General features: G+C 42.8%; 1 protein-coding gene across 1 annotated transcript in view; it reads right to left on the reverse strand.

Annotated features, from left to right (window-relative positions):
• Window positions 1-2,307: 2,307 nt before the first annotated feature.
• Window positions 2,308-23,608, reverse strand: part of LOC129704690 (coatomer subunit gamma-1) — a 68,024-nt gene continuing 46,723 nt past the window's right edge. Inside the window, exons 15-24 of the mRNA XM_055647984.1 lie at window positions 23,443-23,518; window positions 16,307-16,410; window positions 15,417-15,542; window positions 9,876-9,944; window positions 9,618-9,760; window positions 7,671-7,842; window positions 6,245-6,342; window positions 4,821-4,959; window positions 3,723-3,821; window positions 2,308-2,468 (exon numbers count right to left, since the gene is read on the reverse strand). Of these exons, the coding sequence (XP_055503959.1) occupies window positions 2,338-2,468; window positions 3,723-3,821; window positions 4,821-4,959; window positions 6,245-6,342; window positions 7,671-7,842; window positions 9,618-9,760; window positions 9,876-9,944; window positions 15,417-15,542; window positions 16,307-16,410; window positions 23,443-23,518 (1,157 nt within the window). The 3' untranslated portion in view covers window positions 2,308-2,337. The remainder of the gene's footprint in view (window positions 2,469-3,722; window positions 3,822-4,820; window positions 4,960-6,244; window positions 6,343-7,670; window positions 7,843-9,617; window positions 9,761-9,875; window positions 9,945-15,416; window positions 15,543-16,306; window positions 16,411-23,442; window positions 23,519-23,608) is intronic.

A 23,608-nucleotide genomic window follows, 5' to 3' on the forward strand; every position in this document is an offset into this window, starting at 1 on the left:
TTGGGAGTGGCTTGTTTAAAGGCTGCAGTATGAATCCGTGGTGAAGCACGATCTAATTTTCTGAAAGCTAGTAATCCAGCAGTATCTGCGGCACAATCCTCATTGTTTTACAATAGACTCTGTAATTACTGCCTTTCACATTCATCCTGCAATCATTTTACACTTCTCACACGAGAGTAACCAATCAACAGCCCACTTGAAACAGCAACAAACACAGCAAATTAATGTCTAGGGCCAGGATTACCTCCAGCATAATAAGATGCCTGATGGAGAATTAACAGGGCAGTAAGCGAGTTTAACAGAGTTAAATGCTGCTGTTATTTGTACGTAGGTTCTTGATTTTCATTCTGCTTTCCACACTCAAGTGAGCTTAAGTACTGACAGTGAAGGATACTGTCAGAGCGCTAGCATAGAAGTAGCGGGCCGGGTGGTATTCTGTACTCTCCCACAGTTTCTCTCACCTAACAAGCTCCTTCTTTCTTACAAATGTATATTTAAAAAAATACAAATTTAAATGTTGCACTGTAAATTCAAATTTGTTTTCAAAATATCAACACTATCAATAACCCTTGGATAATCCTCCAGCTGCTCATGCAGCTTTTTTTGTTACGGAGGTCTAACATTTTAACTCAAAATAACCAAATTCGGTCTCTTCTGGGTCATATTTAAAGGGTACAGTGCCAGGACCAGCACTGCAGCCTGAGCAGAGAGTGGAGTCCAGGCCCAACCTGCACACTACAGCTGGTCCTCACAGCTCCAGGTTCCATCGTGGGTCTGGCCTAGCGGAGTTTGTAAGTTCTTCCTGTGACCGCATGGATTTCCTCGGTGGTCTAGTTTCTTCCCACATCACAAAAACTTGTAGATTAAGTAAATTGGACACTTTAAACTGTCCCTCCTCACATGGAAGTGTAGAATTTGATGGCAATGCAGGAAGAATAAAAACGAGATTAATGTAAATGATGCACAGACAGGTTGGGTCAAAGGGCCTGCTTCCATACAACTATTTGAAAGAAATTAGGTTATAGGGACTGTAGAATGCGATAATTCTGCCAGAAGACAGCATGGAATTGACGGGCTGCATTGCAAAAAAGCATGCACATGAATTTAAAAATGAAATTCATTCTATCCTAAAATGTTGTCACTCAGCAGTATTGCAGGTCACACTTCACAAGCTGTTCCTGAACACTGGTATGAGACATTATTTCTTTGGTCAGGGAGTGGTGAATCAGTGGAATTCAGCTGTACCAGTCATTGGGTATTTTTAAGGTGCAGATTGACAGTAAAGGTGTCCAGGCAGGAGAATGGTGTTGAGAGAGAAAGATAGATCAGCCATGATTGAATGGTAGAGTAGACTTGATGGGCCGAATGACCTAATTCTGCTCCTATAACCTATGAACATTTCCTGCAATTTCACTTCAACAATTTGTAATTTAGATGAAATGCATTTCTGAAAAGTAAAAATTACAAAACTACTCAGCAGCAAAGTCCAGTTGAGGAAATTAAATGTAATGCATCCTGAAGGTAGTGAGGGGTAGGGCTGATGCAGGTAGATAGAAGACTTTCATTCACTGAAGTTGGAATACTAATTACACTGCACAAGCAGAATAAGAAGTGTTGGTCGATTTCTCGTTGGTCAACAGGTCCTTGTGATGCCTGAATACCCGAGCAAGCCATTTCTAGGCAAATTGATTGGTACTTTAACGAGGTGCCTGTTTGATTATTTTTAGTGCCCAGGGTGCAAACGGAGGGATAAAAAGTTCCTACTCTTCATCATATTCCTTTCTGTGAAGCTCAATACAAGCAGTGTGAACCACTGCAGAGAATTATCCAAGAATAAAGTGTAATATGCCAAGCAAACAAAAGTGGTCTATGGGAATTTTATCAAAACTCCTCGTCTTACCAAATATAAACTGAAGTACATGAGACAGAAAGTGGAATAACAAAGGCATTTGTATTCAACAGATTGTAGGAAAGAAAACAAATCTTAAAGCTCCTGTGTTTCAGCTCCACAATTTATATATGCAGTCAATATATATACGGTCTTTTTATTTAATGTAACAATCCTCATTATGGGGTGTTTAAAATTCCCTCATTAGCAGGCTTCCATAAAACCACAATCAAGGTTATTAACACAATTAATAATTCAGACATCTTTGCTTTCAAGTGCAAACATTCAGACACAATCTATGTGAGGCTAACAACGTACTGAAATCCCCCCCCACTTAAATGGCAATAAAATGTGACGTTTTCTTGGAATTTCCCCCCATTATTTTCCTTCCCTCCCCCCCCCCCCATCCCAATCACTAGAACATTATCCAGACTTCTTCACAGAAGAAACTAACCGACGGAGGCCATGATGACATCTACAGGCACCTCGTCTTTACTTCGTGCTGTGACCTGCATTGTCACACTGTCCATCAGTGCCAGTCGGGCCCGCACCAGCAGGTCATGACCCCCACGGAACACACCTGAAGGGGAACAAAAACCAAGACCACAAAAAAATTGCAGAGTGTTGTAATGTGGCCGAGTCCATCACACAGACCAGGCTTGCCATCAATGACTCCATCTACACTCAACGCTGCCTTGGAAAAGCAGGCAACATAATAAAAGACTTGACCCATTCCTCCTCCCTGCTCCCATCCAACAGAAGGTACAGAAGTTTGAAAGCATGCGCCACCCAATTCAGGAACAGCTTTTTTGCCTCTTATCAGGCTTCTGAATGGTCCTTCCATAAGTTTGGGTACTGCCCAATTCACCTCTATCCCATTGCATGCATTGGACTTTGTCTAAGGAAGCGATGTGCTGCAATGCTGAGAATGATATTCTGTATCTTCCTCTTTGCTCTATCGCACTTGAGTTTGACTTGATTGTATTTATTTACTGTGTTATCTGATTGTGCTTTTCACTGTGGTGACAATAATAAACCTAAACTTAAAAAAATCATGGATGGATCAGGCAAAGTCATTCATTTAATGTGAGGCTACAGGATGCACGGCACAGAAACAGACTTGTGTCGGACAGCTGCCTCCCCACATCCTGTGTCACCTCACCCCATCAACACCACCTCTTCTCGTGTTTATCCATATTCCTAAATACATTTCTGCTTTCCTTAATTGCTCCCGTGGAAAAGGTTACCCATTTTCATCATTATACGGAGAATGAAGCTTCTCCACAGTTCCCAGTTGAGTCCATCACTGACTGTCTTTCATTTATGATCCTCAGTTAGTGCCTCCTTCTAGTAGAAACATCTCCTCTGCCTCCAGGTGGGGGAGTATTTTGAGGCATGTAAATGTGAGAAGCCACCTGATGAATTAACATCAAAGGGTACATCCAGCCTGCTCCTACTGCAGCAGACAGGAGTTGACCAGGAAATTATCTGATGTTGGTCACTGCTCTGTTGGCAGAAGATGTTCCCTGCATAGTAATTGGAAGCTACAAGGGGCCAGTACAACCTGAACCAAAGTATAATTACCATGTTCATTATATTACTCCACTAAGGGCATTTTTTAAATGCAAGTCACTCTTTGTAATCACTCATTAACACAACACACGATCTAGTAAGCATGGGGAAGAGAGAGCAGAAAATCTTTAATGGTTTAACCATGTCCTGCACCTTTCCCCAACCCCATCAAGAAACGCTTCTCCACAACATTACTGAAAGTCACAGGTGGCTCCAGTACCCACATTGAATCTCTGTCGGGAAGAGTGGTCAGCCATCTTACCTGCTAGGAAGAGTGTGTGTGAATTCTTGTTCTCCGGCACCTTATCAGATCTCTCACACGGCTGCATGCCCAGGAAGTTAACAATGTTATTCACAGCCTCTGTAAATACAAGGAGCACATGGCTTATAACATGTCCCATATGCTACATCAAGGCAGATGAGCCTAGCGGCATCTGTCCATAATCCAATTCAAATAACCAATGCTTTCACATAAATCCAGTGTTCACAGACTAATCATTCATTGCCTGAAATCAAAGATTACAAGCAAACAATAAACAAAACATGCGTCCTTTCTGTATGACCAGCACTGTGCGTATTTACAGGTTTTCATACCAGGCAGGAGCTAGTGCAAATCAGATGGCACAACCTCTCCTGCGCACACACACACTTGGCCAGCACTCTAATCAAACTGTACCAATACACAGCACAACCTTTCTGCCAAATGAAGCAATCCTCTATCGTGAATAAGGGCATTGAAATGATGTGTTGTATAAATATCACATTTAGAAGGTGACCATCAGTTCACCAGCTCAGCTCCTGCTGAATCTCACACTGTTTAGCTAAATGTCATGTATGACAAAACTGGGAGAGGCAGGTTTCACAGCCAGACCACATCCCGGGGAAATCTAAAATACCAGAGGGAATAGTTATGTCAGGGGGGGAAGTTTAGCGTTGAATGGAGCAAGTTTTTTTTTGACACAGTAGGGTGGGTGCCTGGAACGTGCTACCAGGGTGGTGTTGGAAGTCGATATGATAGTGTCGTTCAAGAGGTTTTTAAATAAACAGACAAATGTGCAGGGAATGTAAGAATGTGTTTCATATGCAGGCAGAAAGGACCAGTTTATCTTGGCATCATGTTCGGCATGGACACCTGTTCATGGCTTGTAGAGCCTGTTCCAGTGCTGTAGTTATTTTCAGAAGGAAATGAATGAAGGGAATGAAAATACTGACAAAGCTGTACCAGATTGATATCTGGCACGTTGGGTGACACAGTCTCTGTACAATCAGCATCAACTCCGCGTGCAAAGCTGAGATCAATGCTATTCGTAACATCTGCAGATCAATACCAATTAACTGCTAGCTACTGATCAGTACTAACCATCAAGTGTTTTCATGCTTGACAGGGCGAAAGTCTCTTCTTTCTCAAAGGAGTCTCCCACCTCCTCCCAGGCAGCACCGAAGTTCGGCTTCAGCACTTTCTGGATGTGGTCGGCCACAGTGATCTCAACATCTTCCAGCTGGAAAAACAAACCTAACCTGTTGGCAAATGACTACATTCTGGATACTGGCAGCCAATACGGTTATTAGTCACGTTCAATAGTTCAAGTTCAAAAGGTAGTCCCGATGAGGAGGAATTAGGAAACGGCACGTATGCTTACCTGCTAAAGATAACAATTTACACTTGCAAGGAAATATGGCCTTCGGCCTAACTCATCCAATTTGAGCAAGGTGATCCATCTAAGCTAGTCCCATTTGCCTGTATTTGGCCTATTTCCCTCTAAAAATTTCCAGTCAAAGTATACTTTAAATTTTGTAAAACAGAATGTCTCTCACAGTTAGTGCTTTATGCACAAGGACCACTAACCTCAGACTATACATAATACTGGAAGCGACAGTATCTGTGGGCATGCAGTGTAACCTTCACTTCCGCACCATCTCAGGGGTGTTGAATGCACAACGATTTGAGGTCTGGGCTAATTGCTCTCAGATAACGTGAAAAATCTTACCATAAATTACACTATATAAAAATCTTTCACATAATTTATGCATCCATGTTTAAACAATCAAAGAACGCATTTGAAACGGTGATAGAGTAGCTAAAAACCAATGACCTTGTCACCGTTTACATGCTAGGAAACCTAATGAAGGGGCTACCTGATAGCTTATCACCGTTCTGGTGTCTACACCAATCCCACATTCATCATATCATTTTCCTCACCACCACAAGGTGTTTATTCAAATCCATTTAGTGGGTTTTGGTGCAGTTTACACAATAATGTGTGAAAAACATTCTGATCTCTGGGTAACCTCCGGGAACCTCACGGAAACCTTGGGTGGGGCGCAAGGTCTCCAGAGGTTTCCGTTCAGGTTTCCTAAGTGGGACAGGGGCATAACAGCACCAGAGACCCGGGTTCGATCCTGACATCAGGTGCTGTCTGTATGGAGTTTGTAAGTTCTCCCTGTGACCGCATAGGTTTTCTCCAGGTGCTCTGGTTTCCTCCCACACTCCAAAGACATACAGGTTTGTTTGGCTTCTGTAAATTGCAATTAAACGTTTAATAAAGACCATCTCCATTCGCAGGTGGACAAAGCAAAAACCCATGACCCTTATTTTGACGAGGGGCAGGAGTATTCTCTCTCCGTGTCTTGGAAATTATTAAGAGATTCATGCAATTTACTTTTCAATAGGTGCTTGCTGTAGATAAAATTATTGCAAACTAGCCTGGGATATCACACAGGTAAATAAAGATGTTCTATTACATTAAGCCCGATCACAACCAGTGGAGACTCAGTCCAACTTACCACATACTCATCTTCGTACCCATCCTCTTCAGTCTCTCCGGTGTTTGGATCGCAGTCTTTAACGGTGAACTTTAGGGTACAGCTGAATGTACATGCCACTGAAGAGAGAGAAATAAAAGGTAAGTACAAAGAGGAAGGGAAAACAATTCCAATACCCAGAGGAAAGTTGGCATTGACTTTGCAGGTCTGTGGTGTCCAAGCTGAACCTACCAGGAGGTAATTGGCAATTTTGCTCATGACTCTGGACATAATGGGCCTTTCTCCCATACCATGGAGGTTTGAGATCAGAAGAGATAAGGATTAAAAGCAGGTAAATATAACCGCTCTGCAGTCTAATCATAATCTATTCAATCGGCAGGTCAGAGTGAAAAGAGCTGAAAGGTTTTTGCTGTGCTCATGATCCAGAGGCAATAAATCCATCCAGCACCAAGCCCATTCCATCTGGCAGTTCTCTGCAGAGTTTGAATAGGCTTGAGTCTTTACACTGAGGTAAGAGGAACTAATATCACACAGGTCACATTTCAAATTCTCAGCAAATGAGCAGAAGTGGGAGAATGCAGTAAATAATAGATGGGGCCCTTCTGCAAGGTCATAATGGTTCCATAGTTTCAAAGCCCGGTCATTTCTCCCGTACTGAACAGCCTAAAACCCAAGAACAGTTGCGCTGGGAAGTTGTACAAATGACTACAAATCAGCTCCTGATAAAAACTAACAGAAATGATCACATTATTTTGAACACAAGACTTCATGGCATTTGTAATCATTTTCATTCATTCCAAAATTCCTTTATTGAACTAACCCATTCACCCAAGTTGCCTCAGACATGGATATATTCCAGGCGCACTGGTTCACGACTACAAACGCAAGTAGTCAAGCTTTAATGTGTTGGAAGGATCTGCAGATGCTGGATTAAACCGATGATAGAAAAAAAGCTGGAGTAACTCAGTGGGACAGGCAGGCAGGCAAGCTTTAAAAGGGGTTTCATACAAAAAATACTTTATTTACCAAGAAATTGGCACACCATCAAATAAATTAAATGTTATTGATGTTATTGTTTCAAAATGTTTTTAATACATTTCTTCAGGTAAAGGATTAAGATCCTATTAAAATCGCAATTTTTTATGAGCAGCCCATTTTCAACTGGTTTAAAAATAGCCTGTTCTATGCTCGTCAATTCTTCAAGATATGCTTTGTAATGGGAAAATATTGTGCCATAGTACGCCTACAGCTGATCGCACTGGTTCATGAAAGACTTTCACATACTTTATGACGCCAAAGATTTTTTTGAAAAACTCAAACCGCAACTGAACTGACTGAATTTTGAATTGAGTAGGTGTTTTGGTGTCAAATGCAGAAACCAGTCCAAAAAGATGAACCAGCCCCAGTGAAACCAAGACCTAGCATGTAGCTGTAAAACATTGCTCACCTGCCGTTGGATCGTCTTCAGGGGGTGCCACCAGTGTGTAACAGATGCCTGCCTGGTTATAAGATAGGCTCGCTGCTGGAATGCAGCGCACCACTTCATAACCTTCTGTGGGCTCCATCTGCACCGTGACATTCTCCAGGATCTGATCATTCAGCGTATTTGTACAATCAAACTGCAGAAATCAGACAGAAACATAATTTTAATAATACAACTGGGTAAGATTGTCACCTCTGGGCACAGTTGTAGGAGCAGTGGAGGAGAATCACAGTCCACACTCCCTTCAACCACAACCCTCAGCAGTTCTGCATCCAAGGGATCTTGACTGCTCTTCCTTTTAAATTCTTATTTCTCTCTAGCAAAGGCAGTTAAAGCAAAATGTGTTAATCCAGATTCCCCACAGTGAAAGATGTCTCATACAATGCAAAATATTGCACCTGGGAAAGAAGCACTGGGAAATCCAGACTGAAGGTCTCAACGCAAAACGTCACCCATTGGATGCAGAACTGCTGAGGGTTGTGGTTGAAGGGAGTGTGGACTGTGATTCTCCTCCACCCATTCCTTCTCTCTAGAGATGCTGCCTGTCCCGCTGAGTTACTCTAGCGTTTTGTGTCAACCTTCGATTTAAATCAGCATCTGCAGTTCTATCCAACACCTTAAACAGACTACCACTTGTTTTTAAACAGAGTCACGTTGGCACAGCGGTAGTTTTGCTGCCTTACAGCGCCAGAGACTCAGGTTCGACCCTGACTACGCGTGATGTCCGTACAGTTTGTATGTTCTTCCTATTACCGGTTGGGTTTCCTCCCATGCTCCAAAGACGCCCAGATTTGTTGTTAATTGGATTCTGTAAAGTGTAACTTATCCCTAGTGTGTAGGATAGTGCTAGTGTAGGGGGCTCGATGGTCGGTGCGGACTCGGTGGGCCAAAGGGCCTATTTCCATGCGGTATCTCTAAACTAAGTCATCTTCCTAGATTATTCCACTGAAGGAACCATCCTTTCCCTTACACCATGGCAAGACCCCACAGCATCTTGCAGCTCAGAACGGAAGTCAGGACCTCGCCTTATTGATAATACCAGCTGCGGTCTTGTAATTGTTAGTGTGGGTCATCCATGGATCAGTGGCTGGCAAACTCATTATTGAAGAAAGAAGAATGCAGTCAACCCTGCATCATCATCCAAGCTGCCAAAACTCTGAGGTGTTCTTTTATGATTGATTTGTTAAACTGGGTCCCTGCCTGCAATCTTCGAGGGGCATAACAGAATCTGATGGCATTATTTCAAAGATCAATTCCTTTTCTCAACAAACTGTCTGTGGTTTCTACAAATAGGCCGTTTCATTTCCTCCCACAGGTCAAGGGTTCAATGTCTTCTTTATTACCATATGTGCCAAGGTACAGTTTTTTTTTTTTTTTGCATAGAGCTCAGAGAGACTTTCACCATACATAAGCACAATCCCCTGGTTATTACAGAATAGCCCACCAGTGACTCTATATGCAAGAGACACCACTTTACAGTCCCAACTGTACAAAAGCCCGTTGCAGCCGTCACTTCCATTCCAGTCATCCCGTGAATCCCCCCTTCAAAGGTTTCCAAGTGTTTTTGGACATCTGAAATTCTGGCATGTGCGACAGAAATGCAAGCATTTCTGGTTTACCTTTATAGCCCTGTCACTCCTGAATAGAGTATTGCTGAGACTTTACAACAGAGACAAAGTCCTTACCCAACTGAAACAGATTCCGGAAATAGAAAACGCTGCATGAATAAAATGCAAGCCTTCCTTCTATAGTGGTTTCAACTCAGATCAGAAATTTAATGGCAATGCTGAGCTGGCTTATTGAATATATAAATAGTTTTATATGCATCAATTTCATAAATGCAAGCACAAGCGGAAACTACAGGCACACAGATTAATCGCATAGTCCACCCAGAACCTGTGCTGGACTCACCTGGAACACAAGGTGATTGGTAAAGGTGTGCTTGGTACAGCGGACAACGTACTCCGTCTCCGACTCTGTGAGGGGCACAGGGTTGGACGAGGACTTGAAAAGTGTGCCCAGGTCTTTGAACTCTGGGACAGCAGAGAGTTGCTCTAAAATGGAACAAGATTTTCACTGTCACTGAAAGGGATCCTGTAATGATTCTGAAACGACTGTTGTAATTTAGAAATGCAGACAGCAATTACTATTGGGAGAAGTTGCCCCTACCTTGGAAAATGTCCTGTCTGCTTGATGCCACCTTCTCTGGCATCTTCACTGAAGCCGATGGCGAGATCTCTGGTATGATAGAATGAAACATGGAAAAACACCAGGTGAGTTCAATGGAACAAAAGAGTAGAGTGCTAAGATGCTCAAGGGGGATGGTGGGGAAGAGACTGAGGAGAGCTGAGAGGGGAGTCACCTTTCCACATCTACAGGCTTCAATTCAAAAGCATGTTATCCTGGTCTCTGGAGGGTTTACAAAGGTGATTCATGCCATCTCACATAGAAACATAAAAATAGGTTCAGGAGTAGGCCATTCGGCCCTTCGAGCCTGCACCGCCATTCAATATGATCATGGCTGATCATCCAACTCAGTATCCTGTACCTGCCTTCTCTCCATACCCCTTGATCCCTTTAGCCACAAGGGCCACATCCAACTCCCTCTTAAATATAGCCAATGAACTGGCCTCAACTACCTTCTGTGGCAGAGTTCCAGAGATTCACCTCTCTGTGAGAAAAAAGTTTTTCTCATCTCGGTCCTAAAGGATTTCCTCTCGATCTTTAAGCTGTGACCCCTTGTCCTGGACTTCCCCAACATCGGGAACAATCTTCCTGCATCTAGCTTGTCCAACCCCTTAAGAATTTTGTAAGTTTCTATAAGGTCCCCCCCTCAATCTCCTAAACTCTAGCAAGTACAAGCAGAGTCTATCCAGTCTTTCTTCATATGAAAGTCCTGACATTCCAGGAATCAGTCTGGTGAACCTTCTCTGTACTCCCACTATGGCAATAATGTCCTTCCTCAGATTTGGAGACCAAAACGGTACGCAATACTCCAGGTGTGGTCTCACCAAGACCATGTACAACTGCAGTATACCTCCCTGATCCTATACTCAAATCCTTTTGCTATGAATGCTAACATACCATTCGCTTTCTTCACTGCCTGCTGCACCTGCATGCCTACTTTCAATGACTGGTGTACCATGACACCCAGGTCTCGTTGCATCTCCCCTTTTCCTAATCGGCCACCATTTAGATAATAGTCTGCTTTCCTGTTTTTGCCACCAAAGTGGATAACCTCACATTTATCCACATTATACTGCATCTGCCATGCATTTGCCCACTCACCCAGCCTATCCAAGTCACCTTGCAGCCTCCTAGCATCCTCCTCACAGCTAACACTGCCCCCCAGCTTAATGTCATCCGCAAACTTGGAGATGTTGCATTCAATTCCCTCATCCAAATCATTAATATATATTGTAAATAGCTGGGGTCCCAGCACTGAGCCTTGCGGTACCCCACTAGTCACTGCCTGCCATTCTGAAAAGGACCCGTTTACTCCTACTCTTTGCTTCCCGTTTGCCAGCCAGTTCTCTATCCACATCAATACTGAACCCCCAATACCGTGTGCTTTAAGTTTGTATACTAATCTCTTATGTGGGACCTTGTCGAAAGCCTTCTGAAAGTCCAGATATAACACATCCACTGGTTCTCCCCTATCCACTCTACTAGTTACATCCTCGAAAAAGTCTATAAGATTCGCCAGACATGATATACCTTTTGTAAATCCGTGCTGACTTTGTCCAATGATTTCACCACTTTTCAAATGTGCTTCTATCCCATCTTTAATAACTAGCAGTTTCCCCACTACCGATGTTAGACTAACTGGTCTGTAATTCCCCGTTTTCTCTCTCCCTCCCTTTTTAAAAAGTGGGGTTACATTAGCTACCCTCCAATCCTCAGGAACTACTCCAGAATCTAAAGAGTTTTGAAAAATTATCACTAATGCATCCACTATTTCTGGAGCTACTTCCTTAAGTACTCTGGGATGCAGCCTATCTGGCCCTGGGGATATATCGGCCTTTAATCCATTCAATTTACCTAACACCACTTCCCGGCTAACCTGGATTTCACTCAGTTCCTCCATCTTCTTTGACCCGCGGTCCCCTGCTATTTCCGGCAGATTATTTATGTCTTCCTTAGTGAAGACGGAACCAAAGTAGTTATTCAATTGGTCCGCCATGTCCTTGTTCCCCATGATCAATTCACCTGTTTCTGACTGCAAGGGACCTACATTTGTTTTAACTAATCTCTTTCTCTTCACATATCTATAAAAACCTTTGCAGTCAGTTTTAATGTTCCCTGCCAGTTTTCTTTCATAATCTATTTTCCCTTTCCTAATTAAGCCCTTTGTCCTCCTCTGCTGGTCTCTGAATTTTTCCCAGTCCTCTGGTAGGCTGCTTTTTCTGGCTAATTTGTACGCTTCATCTTTTGCTTTGATACTATCCCTGATTTCCTTTGTTATCCACGGATGCACTACCTTCCCTGATTTATTATTTTGCCAAACTGGGATGAACAATTTTTGTAGTTCATCCATGCAGTCTTTAAATGCCTTCCATTGCATATCCACCGTCAACCCTTCAAGAATTAATCGCCAGTCAATCTTGGCCAATTCACGTCTCATACCCTCAAAGTTACCTTTCTTTAAGTTCAGAACCATTGTTTCTGAATTAACCATGTCACTCTCCATCCTAATGAAGAACTCAACCATATTATGGTCACTCTTGCCCAAGGGGCCACGCACAACAAGACTGCTAACTAACCCTTCCTCATTACTCAATACCCAGTCTAGAATAGCCTGCTCTCTCGTTGGTTCCTCTACATGTTGGTTTAGAAAACTATCCCACATACATTCCAAGAAATCCTCTTCCTCAGCACCCCTGCCAATTTGATTCACCCAATCTATATGTAGATTGAAGTCACCCATTATAACTGTTTTACCTTTGTTGCACGCATTTCTAATATCCTGTTTGATGCCATCCCCAACTTCACTAATACTGTTAGGTGGCATGTACACAACACCCACTAGCGTTTTCTGCCCCTTAGTGTTTCGCAGCTCTACCCATATCGATTCCACATCCTCCAAGCTAATGTCCTTCCTTTCCATTGCGTTAATCTCCTCTCTAACCAGCAACGCTACCCCACCTCCTTTTCTTTCTATCCCTCCTGAATATTGAATATCCCTGGATGTTCAGCTCCCAGCCTTGGTCACCCTGGAGCCATGTCTTATTGAGTGGCGGAACAGGGTCAAGATGCAGAATAGCGTACTATTTATTACACTGTTATTTTCTTATGAAGAGAAAATCAACAAAACAAATTTGAACAGCTAGCATAAATATCACTCAAAAATCACTGTAACAACTCACTAACAATTCCAGACCCTCGAAGATCATTGATCCTTTTCAGTTCAGGGATGATTAGAGATAGAATATAGAACATAAACCAGTACATAAACCAGCACTTTGTTTTTGATAGTGCAGTTCCCCCCACATCATGAAAGAGGTGCTGGTGAGCTAACAGGCTGCCATAATAAACCCCTTAGCCTAGGTAAGGGGCAAACAATCAGAAGGACATGGGTCATTCCTCCATCTCCTCACTCCCATCAGGCAAAAGATACAGAAGCTTGAAAGAGCGCATCCCCAGACTCAGGAACTGCTTCTTCCCCTGTTATCAGACTTCTATATGATTCTTCCATTAGCTAGAGCGTAATCCCGATTCTCCAACCTACCTCATTGCACTGGACTTTGTCCATGGAACTGTGTGTGCTGCAATGCTGAGAAATACATCCTGCACTCTTTATCCACCCCTTTACTTTAGCTATTGTTCTTGAGTTTGACCTGATTGTACTTGCTTATCATATTATTCGATACAAAATTTGGTATAATTGGCCTTCATCGGTCAGGCCATCGAGTATAGAATTTAGAACAATAAGTTACAATTGTACAAGACGTTGGTGAGGGCACACTTGGGGACTGTATTCAGTTTTGGTCATGCTACTATAGGGAGGATGTTGTTAAGTTGGAGAGAGTGCAGAGAGGATTTACAAAGGTGTTGCCAGGACTTGAGGGGCTGAGCTATAGGGTTCAGTTGGGCAGATTGGGACTTTATAACCTCATACCTCAAATGCTCCAAGGAATAGAGGTATATAATATCATGAAGGAAACAGATAGGGTTAATGTGCAGAGTCTTTTATCCAGGGTAGGAGAATCAAAAAAAAAAGAGGATACATGTTTAAGGTGAGAGGGATTAGATTTAATACAAACCTGAGATGCAATTTGTTCCCTCAGAGGGTGGTGGGTATAAGGAATAAGCTGTCAGAGAAGGGAGGAGGCAGATACTATAACAGCATTTAAAGGATACTTGGACAGGACAGATTCAGATTCAGATTCAATTTTAATTGTCATTGTCAGTGTACAGTACAGAGACAACGAAATGCATTTAGCATCTCCCTTGAAGAGCGACATAGCAAACGATTTGAATTAAAAAAAAAATAATAATAAGTGTCCGGGGGGGGGGGGGGGGGTGATTGGCAGTCACCGAGGTACGTTGTTTAGTAGAGTGACAGCGGCCGGAAAGAAGCTGTTCCTCGACCTGCTGGTTCGGCAACGGAGAGACCTGTAGCGCCTCCCGGATGGTAGGAGGGTAAACAGTCCATGGTTGGGGTGAGAGCAGTCCTTGGCGATGCTGAGCGCCCTCCGCAGACAGCGCTTGCTTTGGACAGACTCAATGGAGGGGAGCGTGGAACCGGTGATGCGTTGGGCAATTTTCACCACCCTCTGCAATGCCTTCCGGTCGGAGACAGAGCAGTTGCCATACCATACTGTGATGCAGTTGGTAAGGATGCTCTCGATGGTGCAGCGGTAGAAGTTCACCAGGATCTGAGGAGACAGATGGACCTTCTTCAGTCTCCTCAGGAAGAAGAGACGCTGATGAGCCTTCTTGATCAGAGTAGAGGTATTGTGGGTCCAAGAGAGGTCATCGGACAGGATACTTAGATAGGAAAAAGTTTAGAGGGATATGGGCCAAATGGGACTAGCATAGATGGGCCATTTGGTTGGCATGGACAAGTTGGGCCGAAGGACCTGTTCCATGCTGAATGACGTATAGCATGCAAAACAAAGCTTTTCACTGTACCTTGAAATAATTGACAATAATCAGCTTAAATCTGCACTCAACATCGGTTTTTAGGTTGCTAGCAAAGCTATTTATTTGATTAGTTTAAGGATGTATGGAGTGTGGAATGGGAGGGGAATGAGGATCAGAGAACAGAAGGATCAGATTAAAAGGCTTTTCCAATCAGTACGTGACCTACATCTGTCCTTTCCCTGCTGTGGCTTCAGGGTAGAGAATAATTAAAATGACAGAGATGAAAAGCCTTTTCAATGAAATGGAGCATTAACAATGCCATTTATTCATTCCGGGAGAAACGGGTGTTTTGAGGAAAGACTTTAATCGTCGTTTATCAAAACGGCATTTATAAAGGCAGATAAAAATAAGGTAAACCATCCAATGTAACAGCTGACTCATCTAGGAAATAAATATACACACCCTCGCCGTCCCTTCGTATTTATTCACTGATCAAAATGCACCTTGGATGAATCCAAAAGGTCGAGGAGCAAGGATCACTCCATCGGGATCTAGGAATGCGTGAGGCTCACACAATGGAGGCAGTTAACAGGGAACCAATAGGCAAATGCAGTGAGTACCCACCAGACTTCTGCTCAGTGAGGGGAGCTGTGGATAACGGAACCGATTTCAAGTCGAAGGGTTTCTCGGACGGCTCCAGGGTGTAATGGTGCAGAGCTCGTTCCAGGCCAGGAATGGACACCTGCAGACCTGGGCAAGAAGAGATTACATCAACTATCGTTTGTGAATGGTCCAAGTACAGTAACACCCCAATAATACAGCACTCCTGACTTGCGATATTCCACTGGCAGATTTCCCAGACTACTGATGTTATCCCTGTTACTACCGTATCACAATTACAATTCATTCGTTTAAGATATTACACAGTATTACAATTAATTTTCCAGTGAGTCAAGGTAAGTTTCAGGGCAGCGGGGGTGGGGGGGGCATGTTTTGCATCGGGGCCCCCCGTGAATTTCTTGGAGCTGGGGGCACCCACGAGTTTCCTAGGAGTGAGGGATGTGGGGTGGGAGCACCAGTGAGTTTCACGGGTGTGTGGGGGTGGGTGTGGGGGGGGGGGGGGGAAGAACACTGTTCACATCAGAGATCAGATGTAGTTTCTTCACAAAGAATAACCTGTGGAATTTTCCACACGGAAGACAACAGAGGGCATGTCATTATATACATTCAATGAGGGCCCTGAAATGCTGCAGGGTACAAGGGGATAGGAAGAAGAAAACAGGGTATTGAAGTGGAATACAGGACTGTATCGATGGGCTGTGGCCCATTCCTGCTCAAATTTGATGTTTCTTGCACGACCAAGAACAAGCATCATGTGAAAGCAATTCAATCACGATGGGAAAAATTGAAGACAAGACCCCGTTTTCCTGAGAAGCCGTGTGTTCTGAAGCCCCTAATGATCAGTTAGAAAGTGATTGGTGAATTTGGGAAAATAAACAGCATACTTTTCTTACCATTGAGGATGTAGGCAGAGTTCAGAGCTTTCTGTTTCTGCTCCAGCACATTCAGGTAGAAGGTAGCCCTGTCTCGCACCTCATTGTCATCGTCCATCATACACCTGTGCAGATTGCAGAGAACCCCATTAGCACATCTTTAGTTTAGTTGAGAGATACAGCAGAGAAACAGACCCTTCAGCCCACTGAGTCCACACCAACCATAGATTACCCATTCACACTAGTTGTGTGATCCCACTTTCTCATCCACCCACAATACACCAGGGGCAATTTACAGAGTCCAATGAACTAAAAACCCACCTTTGGGATGTGGGAGGAAACACAATGGGTCATAGGGAGAACGTGCAAACTCCACACAGCACCCGAGGTCAGGATCAAACCCAGTTGCTGGCGCTGTGAGACAACAGCTCTCTCAGCTGTGCCATCTGTCAGCAGCGGAGAGGTATGCATACAGTTGATAGGATTGACAGGGCTGGGTGCTGGGGGGGAGAGGGGATGATATTTGTTTTCCCTTTGCAAACATTGTTTTATGATCTGGGCAGTCGACACAGATTCAATAGCAAACAAAAAAAGAACAACTTGAAGGATAGGGGGAAATAAAGCAGGAGAATCAGACCATACAGATAACTCCTTTAGTGAGCCAGTACTGATACGATGGATTGAATGGTCTGTTGAGCAGACTGCATTAAGCAAACAACAGCCTCCCCAAATGACCGAGGAACAAGACAGTAGATTGAGAGTCCCATGTACTTAAAATAAATATATACCATACATAAACTTTACTTAAGAAAAATTAGATTCAATACCCTTTAGCAACATATCTTGTTTAGTTTAATTTATTGCCATGTGTACTGAGGTACAGCAAAAAGCTTTTTATTGCATGTTAACCAGTCAATGGAAAGACTATATACGAGTACAAATGAGCCGTCCACAGTGTACAGATACAGGATAAAAGGAATAACATTTAGTGCCAAGTCCAGTAAAGTCCGATTAAAGATAGACTTCCTTTCCTAAATATTACAACAAAACAATGCAGCACATGAAAACCATTCAAACAAACAGAGAGACTGAAGACAGAACCTAGTGTCCTGGGTTGATGCCGATCTATCAGAAAGGGATTGTGAAGCAGTTTTAAACCTGGTGAATATGGACACTGAGATGAATGGGGAAATATTACAGCAGGACATCGAACTAAAAGTTCTTATCCAAAGGTTTACCATCTGAACATAGGGACAGGAAAGGCTTTAAGCATGGGGAATCCTTTCCTCAAAGATCTCGACTAAAATAACTGAATTTTTAGCTGAACAGACCTATCTCCTTGCTGATGTCTCCAGCAGAGAAGCTGGAAGCTGATCTTGAACCCACACCAGCAACTCTCCAGGATTAGGATAGTCTCCAGGAAATGATTCAACAAGACACTGCTGTGGAAAACCCAGGAACAATGGGGAAGCAAATAAAAATGTTGTGCATTCTGCTTTTTAAATTAAAGATTCTCCGAGGTGTTAATCGGCAATAAAAAATATACTAGAAAACGAAACAAAAACTGTCATTAAGTAATGTATTTGATTAATGGCCTTTTAAACTCTAAACTTACTGATTGATTGGGGAAGCTGGCAGATCAGTGGATGTGTGTGTTAAGAGAGCAGTGGAAGGAGCAGTGCAGGAGTGGGGCAGTCACTAATTGGGCACATCCAACCAGGATGTACAGTGAATACCATTACCAGCCTTATCAGCCCAGGACTTGTAATGTCAAAGGTACACAAAAAAGCTGGAGAAACTCAGCGGGTGCAGCAGCATCTATGGAGCGAAGGAAATAGGCAACGTTTCGGGCCGAAACCCTTCTTCAGACTGATAGGGGGTGGCGGGGAGAAGGAAGGAGGAAAGGAAGGAAGGAAGGAAGGAAGGAAGAAAGCAGCCCAAGGCCATATTTCTTGACTGCTCTGCAGCTCAGTACAAAACCTGTCTCTCTTTACTACTGCTTTACCACAGTAACACCACCAAGCTGCCTTGGCAGTGATGGTTTATAAAATGGCTGCCCCCCCCTTCCCCTCGCAAGAGGATATGATTAATATGTATGATTTTGCAGGGGGAATCAAGCTACATGGTTACAAGGTGTACAGAAGCAGCAGGTTACCACATTTAAATCCAACATCAGAGGATTGGCAGGAGTAGTGTGCAATCTCGACTGGAAATGGATGTTATTTCTTCAGGGTATATAATTCCTTGAGTTGATAAGGCTAAAAGGCCTTTGTAGGGATTTGGCGTACAATGAAGGCTGCTATTAATAATAGTCACATATATATTTAGCATACTTGGGGTCCACGTTTCAAGAGATTTCATGTTGTATTTCCATGCTTGAAGGATTAATGGCTGATCAAGCGGTGTCAAATTCTGAACAACCCGTTTTAACTTTAAACTTTCACTCTGCCTACATAAGAATCTGCATGTTTCCACACTGGCTCACTCAATTAGCTGCAGTAACCTCAGTTGAAACAAAAATCACTCCCAAGCCTTCACCAGGACTGAACTGCCAATCAAGACGGTTGGAGGAGTTGAACCCGTTCCCGAGAGAAACTCACAATCCTTGTATCAGAATTCTTACTTCTCTAGTGGTTGGCACCATTAACCTTTCTATTATTCCACAGCTGTGATGGCTGTGGATCTCTTATGGATGACAGTACGGTTTATAAGCTCTGCTGAATCAGCTAAAACACTGCCTGATTGGATTCCCATTTACTGAACATCACAAGATGGTCATTCAGTCCTTCATACTTGTGCCACTGCATTGATAAAACTCTCAATTAGTCCCACTCCCTTGCTATTTCCCTACATTTCTTTCCCCAATTATTTACCCAATTCCCTTTTGAAACGTATCACTGAATCTACATCTACTATTCTTTCAAGTAGCATGTTCCAGATCAATACAACTGACTACATTAAAAGTTAATTTCCAGGCCACCTCTGGCTCTTTTGCCAATTATCTTAAATCTGTGTCCCGTGTTACGGAGTCTTCTGCTTTGCCAATTGTATCCCCTTACAATAAAAACTCTCCATGATTTTGAACACCATGATCCAACCACCTTTTAACCCAATGAACTCTCAGTATGAAGAAGGGTCCCGACCCGAAGCATCGCTTATCCATGTCCCCCAAGGATGCTGCCTAACCCGCTGAATTACTCCAGCATTACACAACTCTAATCCTTCCCAGTTCCAAGTTCCAGTCTCATCGATAACTGAAAAAACATCAACCTTTTCCTGCAACAATTCTCCCTCCCTGATCAAAACCCAACACATGGGAAGGAAACTAGGTACAGGGAATACAAATGCTGGTCGATCACCGCAGAGGTGCATATTCCCCACATAATTAGCATTGTACCCCATCTCTTCATGTTAATATTAAACACCCTATTATCTAAGACAGGTACTACTTAAAAATTGTGATCAATTTCTTTTAAAATGTTGGCAAACCTCAAGTATGGCACTACAGGGTAAAAATTATGCCAGGCATTATTATGACATACTAGTTAACACAATGAAAATTGTCACGAGTACTGATTTGACACAGACATTAAGAGTTTTTAAATGATTCCTGACACATAATTGAAACAATTCATTAAAATGGCACCGAGTGAAAATTCGCCCCAAAATATCATGTAGAATCCTTTAAACAGCATGCAAAATTTTAACCTCAACAGATTTGATATCAATCAGCAACTCAGACAACATCAAAGCTTCATTGCAAGAACAAACGGACATCCCAAAGCACTTTACATCCAATGAATTACTTTGAAATGTAGTGAAATCTGGTACATTGACAAATTCCCCACAGTATAAAAATATAACAATGAATTTCTAATCCAAAAAAAAATATTTAAGCCTACAGACTAAAATGATTGTCACGCTTCACATAAAAGCATTATTTGCAACGTCTATTCACAGCATTTGAGGGAGTGTAGGACAGTACTATAGGTTCCGAGTATGCAGCTCATGTAGCTGCCTCGGTGTTTTCCCCAGAGTTACATAACTCCCGGGCTGATGGGAGGTTGTTCCCTCCAATAAATTTGATGGAACTGTTCCACTGCTGTCGGCATGGCAACCAATAATCAGGAGACCAAATATGGCAGGTCTCAATGAACTCGAGTAAAGGCTGCTTGCATTTTAAACAGCAGCTTTTCTGCTCTCAGGATATCCCAAAGTGCTCTGCAGCCAATTAAATACGCTGGAAGCTGGTCACTGATGTAACATAGAAAAGGCTGCAACTAAATTGGGTATAGGAAAGAGAAAGCAGCAAAGAGACATACAGCCAAACAATTAGAGTTATTTCCACAAAAGAATTGGTCGAGGGACATATGATGGCCTTTGCAGCAGAAATAACTCTATTGCTCCCTTTTAAAAAATGATAACATAAAAAGAGTTTGCCAAATCTATCTATCCATCAAAAAAGATTTGGGCACCATTCTTTGAACTGGAGCTAGTAATCAATCACATCACTTCAGTGCACTGTTGTGGAAATGCTGCTCGTTTGGAGGTATTATTTTATAGACAGAATGTTAAGCCAAGGCTCTCCTGTTTGTTTCCTTATGTACCTATTCGACAGTAACAAAATCTGATGGTCTCAGTCCTTAACTACGTAAAAAAAAATATTCTAAGTCCTTAGGGTGGCAGTGGCACAGCTGGCAGAATAGCTGCCTCACAGCGCCAGCGACGCCGATTTGATCCTGACCTGAGGTGTTGTCCATTCACCCTGTGACTGCGTGGGTTTTCTCCGGGTGCTCCAGTTTCCTCCATATCACAAAGATATGCAGGTTTGTAGGTTAATTCTTTCTTCTTCGAGTCCATTGCAATCTCAGATGTCGTTCTGCCAGTATCTGGCGCAGGTCACAGCTGGTCTGGTCGGTTCAGCCAGGTCCTGGGGGCTGCACTGGGGGGGGCGTCGTCACACTCCAGTAGGTGGGACATTGTCTGTACTGCTCCACAGCAGGTTAATTGACCTCTGTAAATTGCCTCTAGTGTGTAAGATGCGAAAGTGACATAACATAGAACTAGTGTATGGCATGGACTCGGTGGGCCGAAGGGCCCGTTTCCACACTAAATCTCTGAACTAAACTCTTGTGTTGCCTCTGAAGCAACTGCTTTAAGTGGTCATGACACACCATCATCATCACGATACCAATAAGGGAGAACAGTGACGATTGTTTAAAATCATATTTTTGGGCCCTTAACCTACCCTGGTAAAATGTAGGTTACTCTGCTATTTTAGTGTGGAGATGGAACTATATTGTTGAGGGCGATGTTATTTGGATGAAATATTAAAAGTTAATCACTTGATTGTGAATCCTCTAAAGATTAATTGTTTCAAATGGCAGCATTCTGACAATACAGCACTCCCTCTGTACTGCACGAGTGCTCAAATCTTTACTCGTTTCAAAAAAACTTTTCAGAGAAAACATTTTTTAAACACAAAACAAATATGAATATATTCAGGAAGATAACACTGGCAACAATGATTTTATATAATCAGTCTAATGGCCCAACATTGATTCTTACTAACATCAGAGGCAGACATTCATAGTGAGTCCAGTTGCCAAGTTGCTATTTGCCTTCTCCGAAAAAAGAGTGTAACAAATACATTGGGAAAGATTTCAGACTATGGGGTATTGCTCCAGATGGAACATTTTCCTGCCAATAGCTCCAGACCCATAATATTGATCTCTCCCATTCACCAACTTACTGTATCATATCAATTACCACCAATCAATAAATTTGTTCCGATAATCTGCTCTCTCCCTTCATATCCCTCCGCTGAGACTCTTAGGCACAGCGGTAGAGCTGCTGCATTACAGCGCCAGAGAACCAGGTTCAATCCTGACTACAAATCCTGTCCGTATTGAATTTGTACGCTCTCACTGTGGCCGCGTGGGTTTTCTCTCGGCGCTCGGTTTAAAGAGCGGCACAGTGTCACAGCAATAGAGCCACCGCCTCACACTGCCAGAGACTCGTGTTTAATCCCGACCACAGATGTGCAGAGTTTCTACAATCAGGATCGAGGCTGGGTCTCTGGTGCTGTAAGGCTGCAACTCTACTTCTACACCACTTTGCCCCCCTCTTAGTGGGCAGCATGTTCCCGTTCTTATGACAAGCACAAAATCTAGGTTAATCCACCTGCGCAGTGCTGAGGTGCAGCTATATTTTTGAGGATGTTCTTTGGATTGTTTAAGTAAATTCTAAAAACCCCAAAGTACTTTTCATGAAGAAACTCATTCTCCAGGTCTCCACATTTTATTTATTTCACACATTTCAATTCCTGCCCAGTGCAGTTTGACAGCCCTGACTCATTTTAAAAGGAGATAATTGGGTGAATAAAGTACTTTACAGGCTGTGAAACACTTTGGATGTTCTTTGGTTGATGAAGATTACATAAAACTGCAGAGATCTACTCTTAGAAAAGTAGATCCAACCCTCATCTCAGTCACATGCTTGCTACTGAAGATAGTGCATATAAGCAGGGCACTAGAGTGCTGATTGACTATTTTCCCTTCCCTACTGCTAAACTCTTCTCTCTCTGACTGAGATATTGTGAAGAACAATCTCTCATGGTTTTTCCTGCACCTCCCCCCCCCCCCCCCCCCCACCACGCACCTCAAAACACACACCTCTCTATTTACAACCAGCTGAGATCCACAGATTTTATTCTGAACAGTCAGCTACATTGCAAACATTTGAAGAACAGGAGAGCATTGAGGGAATATGCTAACCGAGTCACAGTTAAAGAGAAACACTTTCATCAGCTTAAATAACTGCAAAGCTGACGTTGTATTTCTGAATGCATTACAAATGTTCCATTGTGTCCTTAGGGAATAGCAAATTGCACAAGAAAGTTATATCTGCCCCTTACAGCCATAGATTTGTTCAGAGGGGAAAGATTACACTGGGATAGGCCAATATGCTCAATATAGCCTAGAATGGGTCACTCAGTTTCACAAATGACATCTCCTCCGAAGCTTTTTTTAAAAAAAAGAATAGTTAACATTAAAATGAGAGGATTACCTGAATATTGTGCTCAATCTCTACAGCACCAGTGCTACACTGAACAAGTAACATTATACCGGGAGAGTTATTTCCATTGTAAATCATACCTCTTTAGTAACACGCTCACACTGGGGAACATGTCATCATTCTGGGCTCCAAATTTCGCCAACGCACTCACAGCAGCTACAAGAATTTGGAAAGAAACAAAAGATTATGGTTTTTAATATTAACTGCTTGGACAAGGTTCCAAGAATGCAATAGGAACAAGATTCT

The sequence above is a fragment of the Leucoraja erinacea genome, chromosome 16 (assembly GCF_028641065.1).
Source record: "Leucoraja erinacea ecotype New England chromosome 16, Leri_hhj_1, whole genome shotgun sequence".
NCBI lineage: Eukaryota > Metazoa > Chordata > Chondrichthyes > Rajiformes > Rajidae > Leucoraja > Leucoraja erinaceus.